The sequence below is a fragment of the Epinephelus moara genome, chromosome 3, assembly GCF_006386435.1.
Source record: "Epinephelus moara isolate mb chromosome 3, YSFRI_EMoa_1.0, whole genome shotgun sequence".
In the NCBI taxonomy this organism is placed as follows: domain Eukaryota; kingdom Metazoa; phylum Chordata; class Actinopteri; order Perciformes; family Serranidae; genus Epinephelus; species Epinephelus moara.
Window position 1 is genome coordinate 31,557,392 of NC_065508.1, and position 8,260 is coordinate 31,565,651.

At 39.2% G+C, this 8,260-nt stretch overlaps 1 protein-coding gene across 3 annotated transcripts in view; it reads left to right on the forward strand.

Moving 5' to 3' along the window:
* The first annotated feature begins 2,687 nt into the window (after positions 1–2,687).
* nectin3b (nectin cell adhesion molecule 3b) overlaps positions 2,688–8,260 on the forward strand; it is a 32,295-nt gene continuing 26,722 nt past the window's right edge. For all 3 annotated transcript variants that reach the window (XM_050040930.1, XM_050040931.1, XM_050040929.1), the window contains exon 1: positions 2,688–2,866. In XM_050040930.1, coding sequence (XP_049896887.1) covers positions 2,788–2,866 — 79 coding nt within the window. In that variant the 5' untranslated portion in view covers positions 2,688–2,787. The remainder of the gene's footprint in view (positions 2,867–8,260) is intronic.

Genomic DNA, 8,260 nt, shown 5'->3' on the forward strand with positions numbered 1-8,260 from the left:
TTTTATGGACCCACAGAATGTTTTTCTTCTCTTTTGTACCCAAAATGAGCTTCATTCTGTTGTAATGTTCTCAGTTCTGACACAGGAAATGCACCAATACTGCCTGGGGTGCTCCCAGTGTCATATAACATCTTTCCTAATTCATTGTCTACAGAGCAGCTCCAGCCTTTATACCCTATGATGTCACAAATTTGAGTTTTAGCACTCTGTTTTTTGGAGTTGGAGGAGAGTTGTTCATGTTAACTAATAATTTTAGACTGTCCTCGACCATAGGAATAACATGCATGAATTTTGAAAATTGGCATAGTTGCCCTTAAAATCCTTAATGGTTGCAAAACATTGACTGTGTTTGTTGATTTGGCATGGTCTAGCAGTTCTTTGAGACATTAGAGAGAAATGGAAGCTCAATTTCAAAAACAAGCTGTTGGTGAAAGAAAAAGGAAATGTGAAACTAAAAGCAAAACAACAACAACAACAACTGATACAATAGTGGAGTGAAATTATGTCTAATGGAAAACTCTACTGCTGCGCAAGGAGGGGTTGTGGAAAAGTCAGTGGGAAACTTTAAAATGTACAAATCCTAATATGGCTGTGATTTTAGAAGAAACCCCTAAATTGAGTTATACAGTCTTTTAGTCTGCACTTCTCTCCCCCTTCTTATAAATTCTTTGCCACAGCAACATATAGCTTTCATGTTGATGCATTGCACTCAAGGCAAAATATTCTGACTGAACTTAAGAACAATGGGAATATTCAATGCACTCATTTTACCCACTTTGAGAGATTTTTTTTTTTTTTAAGACATGCTCGCGTGCACACTCACACACAAACGTTTGCACTATAGAGTTGCACATGAATGGGATGGTGGGAGAGTAATTGTATCCCTTGTGGCTCTTCAGAAGACAGCACTGAGACTCAAATTAAAGCACTGACCTGGTTAGCTTTCTGTCAGCAGGAGTGGGTGCAGTCCCTCCAACCCCCATCCAACACACGCATTACTTTGCAAAGATTACTTGTTGACTGACCATGAGCAGCAACCACATATGTCTGCATGTGACAGACCCATTCAGCCATGACTGACCAGCAAGAGCAAATGTTAAAATTCCTAACCTTAAAGTGTCACTTAGGAAATTCAGTTGGGTATCACCAGTTCAACTCCACAGAAATAAATTAGACCACATAATGTTTTCTTTGAAGTTTACAAGATTTATGGGAAAAAATATATCATATGAGATAATAATAATTCAGTGATAGAATAGGATTGAAATATCACATTCCTGTGCCCCACATGATATAAATGTTGTAATTTGTCTCCAGGGACGTTTAGCCAGATGAAAGTCGTAGACCTTTTTTACTACAGACATTTTGACTTGTCTAAGAAGGACAAATGAGGGTGGAGGTAACAACATTAATGGTGGCTTAGTTCAAAGTGTCCCAAGAGGCCATCAATGTACCAGGGCCCTGCAACTGTCAAAACTAAATGAGATGATATGCAGCCATCCTTGATGTTACATTTCCCATTATTGTTTGTTGCTATTGTGCCACCTGTAGGCAAAATGCTGTTAAAAAAAATTACATTTTTAATGTAAATATGGTTTCAGGTGCGTGATGTGCACAAGCAAAAATTATGGCAAAAAATTGATTTGTAACTTTTCCACAAGGTCAGTCAAATGTGTTGTTTACCAAATTTTGGACACTAGATGAAAGTTGTAGAAGTGGTGGGGTTTTTTTTTGTTGTTGTTGTTTGTTTGTTTGTTTGTTTAAAAAAAAATTGCAATGGTGTAAAACCTGTAGACAAAAAAGCATGGCCTATATGACTGCCCATTCATTCACTGTGTTGGACCAGTTTGTGAAATGTCGTTTAGTTTTCCAAAAGGTCATTGTGTTTTGTTAAATGTTGTTGTGTTTGTGAAATGTTCTGGTGGGAGCGATAGACCACTTTTTATCTAAACAACCAGACACCTAAGAACAGTTTCTTTCCACAAGCCATCAGAGGTGATAACATCCATTGCACGTCACTGTACCAGTAAATGATATATTTTTGTAGTTCATACACACTGTTTATTTCTTCCATGTAAATATTATCACTGTCAATATGAATATGATATATACCTACCAATGTAGGCTATATAAAGCAGCCCTAGCTCTATATTTATTCCAGCACTCTTTTGCACTCTGCACTATTGTCTTACTGTCTACAAATTTCATTGTGTTGATATATATATATATATATATATATATATATATATACAACACAATGAAATTTGTAGACAGTATATACACATACATACATACATACATATATATATATACATATATATATATACGTGTGTGTGTGTATACATTTTTTATGTTTACCTTATTCAGCTTTGTTGTACTTGCTATCAGTATGTCTATTTTTTGTGCAAGTTCATTGAGAGTATCAAAAGGCGGAGTCAAATTATTTTTATGTGTTCATGCTTACTTGGTCAATAAAGCTGGCTCTGACTCTGAGAATAAAGTGATTTGATCAATCAATGTATGTCGGGTTATCAACAGAGATGACGTAATGTGTATATAAATGGACCATTCCTCCAGGGGGATGTTGCTGTAGGATCTCGACAAATGACCGTTTGCTTCCATTATCAGGTGAGCTCTGGGTCTCCCCGCTCCGTGCCGTGTAGATGGTACAGTCCACATGCAGCTCGGAGTTGTTGCTGAGGAGGTTCCACTGTTCAGCACATACCGTTAAATTGGCATGCAGCCTACGCTTGGGTCCTGTGGCAGGAGACTGCGCCGCTTTTGAAAATGTTACCGTCTTATCAGCGGAGTTACCTCGGGCAGCAGGGCAGGGTCGCCTTATTTCATCTTTTATGCAGTATTACAGGTGAGTCCGGAATTTTGTGTGGTAGTTTCCATTTGTTCCACTAACGTAATCCAGAAGTTTTGTGAAAGAGCCGACTGTCTCGCTCATCATGCAGAAATCTCAGCGAACGAGTCAACCACCGCGTGCGTTAAGTGTGGATAATTTGAAGTTGCAAGTTTATCAAGTAAAGCAGGTGTCACTTTAAGACCAAATGAAACTTGGTTACAAGTTCACTTCAACGCCTCTGAGCGGTAGCTAGCCAGCGCCACCACCGCGGGTGATGGTGCGACCCGAGGCTGCCATAGAAACAGTCCATAGAAACCGCCGAGGAGCACGAGCAGTGATATTCAGTTATCTATACCGTCACCCAACCTACACTTGGGTCATTGCATTTTCAGTGGCAGCCATATTAGCTCCAGAAACATTTGCTATAAAAGTAACATGGTGCTATGTTGTATGTCACGACAGCTGCTTTTGCAAAATGTTGAGGAACTCACATGTGTGTCAGTGCAGACAATGCTACATGCCAGTACTTCTCAGGTCAGCCACCATGTGTCTTCCTGCAGTGGAGCCTCAGGTCATTATGGTTTAATCAAGGGGTGGGCAATTTACTAACTCCACCCTGAAACCTGCCTGAAACACGACAACTTCCTGCCCAGCGTAGCACTGCTGCTGTATTACAAACCAGAAACATAGAAAGCCAGCCAAACTCTGCCTCCAAACTGTCCTCATATCTCTTGTCCAGGTAGTTCATTATTTGTCTAACAGAAAGCAGTTAAATGCATGAATGAGTATGTCAGTGTGTAACTGCCTGTGTTGCACACAGGCAATACCAGCCTCCTTTACAAAAAAAGTTAAAATCCCAAGTATTGAGATTAATGATTGAAAAAGTTGTGTAATATATATGTAGGCTGTAATCAAATGCTTTTTATCTAGAGCAAAGCACAAAACCAGGTTAAAGACTCCATAAATAAAGTACCTTGTTTCGGTAAATTACATTTACACTAAATTTAAACTTTGCTGTGCTTAGAGACTAGCAATAAGTTGGACAGTCTTTTACCAGTGAGTGAATCAGGACACATATATCAGACAGTTTGCGCCCTTCACCTATGCTGTTTCCCTTACCATATTACTCTTTCTTTATCCGAAGGTAGGAAAAGGAACCCTGATATTTTGCCTGAATATCTTTTAGTGTAATAGCTACAGTTAAATGCAACATCTCCACAATCTGCATTCGGAAACCTCAGTAGAGTTAAGTCTTACTTAATTTTAGAGTTATTTGTTTACTGCAGTTTGTTGCAGGACTTTTTGATTGTAGTACATGGCAAAGGGATTTTTATATTTCTTGTTACTCACTTTATCTCACTGATAGTTTTCTAACTCAACAGTGGCTGTATTCAGCCATAAAACTGACATGTATGTAATATAAAAGATAGCAAAATGGCCTTTGTACCTCAGACGTAATCACAATCAAAAGATGTGGTTATATTGCACTTAGCAGGATATTTTTGTACCCAGCTCTATACCACTGCTTTACATTGTAGTGGCTCTCTCTTGCACTTATGCCACTGGATGCAGAGTAAAGAAGCTCTGGGCTACTATACTATAACTGAACCCATGGACGGCTGTATAACTTTTTAGTTAAAGATTTGACATGGGACACATGCAGAGTGACCCAAAGACCCTCTATCACACTAGTAATGTACTTCATATTCTGTCATTTTATTACCAGGATCCTAAAGTCCATTCCTAAACAGACTTCCCTCAGAGTTCAAGTTAAGTAGCAGGGACAGGTGCCCATTTGTCAAGCTTCTGTTTAAGTCTGCTGTACATTTCAATGAGGAGTTTGACCTTGTGCCTTTTTTGAATGCAAAAAAGACGCACACACCCTCACAGCTAACAATCTCTATACCTTAAAGGGAAGTAAACGTGCTTTTCTTGAGATATCGTGTTTTATAGCTAGATGCACTGTTATATTAAAGCTGCATTCGTCTTATTTCAGGCCACTAGGGGGCAACAAAAAAAACTGAAAAACAAGCGGACAGACGCATATAAAATTTTTAAGTTATGCGAGGGCCCACACACATGCCGCATTTTATGCACCCTAAATCCATTGTTTTTAATGTAAACTGGCAAAAAAACCGAAGTGAGAGTGATGGCGTCACAGCATGCGCAATAATGGCTGCGCCCTGAGATAAACAAAGTTAAATGTTTGGAACGCAGCAATGCACAGTGCATGTCATGTGACAAGGAACAGCCAATTACAGCTGGTAGCTATCTACCCTTTCTGCTGTAACTATCAAATCTATGAAATATATGGAGAATTTTTTAGTGCAGGGCTACCCAGATGTTAACCTTTCTCCCGCAGGCAACCTTTTAGTCTGAACACAAACAACACCAGGAAAAAGAACGGCTCCGAACTCAGGAAGTTTTGGTAAGAACGCTATTATATGGTGAGGGTTGCAGTCGCGATGTCAGACGCAACCTGTCTCGGCATACTTAAAAGTTGGCACAGAGTAGCAGCCAGAGCCTGACCTCAGGTCTTCGAGATGGAAAAGGACACGGCATGTGTCCTGGCCCCTAGCAAACAATTTACTGCCTACACATCCAGCACACATGAAGCAATGCCAGCACCCCCTGCTGGATGTTTTACAGGGGTTGATGAGAACAGCTCAGATTAATTAAACAATATGTATGTGCCTTCAAATATAAACAATTTGCTAGCACAGCCTATTAAGTGAATTCTCTGTAAAATCAGCACTACATGTGATCCGTTCACACTGCACAGACATTGAATTTGATGGTAAAATCAAAAATAATGCAGATTTTAGTCTGAACAAACATTTAATACACTCCTGTAAAACACCCACAAAACCAATTTTATTTGGATATTTTCACCAATTGAAAGATTTAAAATCTGACTTGTGTATTAAGTCAGGTGATATCCTCGCTCACTGGCTACCTTGTATAGGCTGATAAGTGGAATTTTCTTGACACTACATGACACCATACAGCTGATCTTGCCATTTTCATGTATGATTAGTGCTCCTGCACTTTTGCATTACTGCCCCCTGCTGTTGGCTAGAAATGTGTTTTGCATAATCCCTGTGCAGATGCGCCTTTGTGCAGCTTGATCAAGCCAGTCAGAAAATATGTACGGTCAAAAAGTTGATTTAAAGGTCTGATAAGCCAGACTATCAAACAATCATTCAGCCCTTCCCTGTCCTGGTCTGCACAGCTGGCTCTGCCACTTCCACCCTAACACCATCACCATTTATGTTCTGATTTCCACTTTTAACAAGACACGCTGCCCTCTGGCAAGACACACATATTAATACACTTGCTGCCACATAAGTGGTGCATGTGAAGGTAATATTGACTAAAGTGCGAACGAGCAGCGGAGTCTGTCCCCAGGGAGCAATGTGTCCTTGATGCCAGGATATCTATAATCTGTTTTCTACTGTGTGTGTGTGTGTGTGTGTGTGTGTGTGTGTGTGTGTGTGTTTGTGTGTGAGTATGTGAGTGAATAAGACACATTGTGTTGCATTTGCAAACCAAACTGAAAGTGTCTACAGTAGCTGCTCTTTGAGGATATAAGGACTGTGAGAACTTAAAGCAGTTTCTTTTGTTTGTCTCTGAAAGCTCAAGAACAAGAGAGAAAACATTCTTATTGCTATGTCAAGATAGGCTGCATATAAGATCAGATAGACTTTGTTCTCATCACTTTTTTATTCTGAGTTGGAGAAAACGAGGGCACGCTTATGTAAGGTTGTCGTCATGTCACCAATAAAAATTTAATACAGTCGCTATACCTCTTCCATTGCATATTCAGTGCAGGAAAAATACTGATTTCTTTGCTCTTACTCTGCTGTTATTCTTGCTATCTAGCCTTATCATGACAAATATAGTAAGTCGTAAAATCAGTTTACTACTTGAGGCGCTCACATGGTATATATTGTACAGTAGTTGCCGTCTGGGTTCAGGTCAGGCATTTTATACAAACTATTATTTTTTGCTCAAGTAGAAGGGTACATACTATGCATCATGCTTTTATTCAGGTTTGAATGGAGAACACTTTATTTGGGATGACTTGCTAATTAACTTCAAGTGAACAATAGCAAACATTAGCTTTGGACTATCATTTTACATTCAGAGCAATTTCAGGAGGAGCCTTAAATAAAGTTTTAAACTATGTGTTTTGCGGTATGTGGGAGTATTCAGCAAGAAAAGCCTCCATGTTGTTTAGTATGGCTGTTTAACTGGTGACTCATTAAAACAATTGATTTATCATTTAAAATAAATTCAGACTGGTACAGCCACCACAAGATCCTCGTCTTAGTTTGTTTTGACAGCGAGACTTGCTCCAGACGGCAGCCAACACAGCTTTGCAAGCAACTTAACAGCAATGATGAACTCCCAGTATTATTGTATGTTAGTAAAAACAGTGCTACAATGACTAATTTATGTGAATAAACACTTGGAAGAAAAGTGATGCAAGAGTTTGAAAACCATTTGCCAACAGAATCAGAATTTACAAAGGTTTTTTTTTTTTTTATAGCCAAATAGTTTTTTAACTCAGATTTCTTACTCAAATAATATCTAATTCATATTCTAATTCATGCCACAGGTAACCAAGCATCCAGTTTTCCATTTGTTTCAATCTGTTATATAAAAGCAGTAGTGAGTAATTCCTCCAGCGTTTTAGACTAGCTGAGCATACTGTGGATTCAACAGTGGAAATGACAGGTTATCATCGTTTAGCAAGCTTGAATGGTCTTTTGAATAAAAGGATAGGTTCACAGTTTTTTTTTCTCAAGTCTGTCTTAAAACAATAGCTGGTCATATGTACATTGAAACAGTCTTTGCTTACTATAATCTGTTCATATCAGCCATTAAAAGATGCTGTCCGTCCATGCTTCCGATAGTCATGATTTGGAACAAAATCCACAGCGGGGAATTGTTCTGTGCAAATATAAACTCCAAAGTTAATTTGCTTCAACAGTCTTCAGCAGAGTCAGCCAAATCAAGTGGGTATCATCTGAAGTTGCAGTCTCTGTAGTACAGAATACCCTCTTTGTGTTTCCTCTGTGACACTGTGAAATTGGCCAGTGACACTGAAACGCAGAGGGAATTCTGTACAAAACAAACTTCAACTTTGACTAACTCAGACTGCAGGACTCTCATATTGTTTCAGCTGAAGTTTGTGTTGTATTTTTGCACAGAACAAGGACTGTGGATTTTGTCCCCGTCACTTCCAATAGAAGCACAGTAGGAGGGGATGTGTTATTGGCTAGTATGAACAGGAGGAATAATTACAGCAAGCAAATTGTGTGTGTGTGTGTGTGTGTGTGTGTGTGTGTGTGTGTGTGTGTGTGTGTGTGTGTGTGTGTGTGTGTGTGTGTGTGCGCGCGCGCG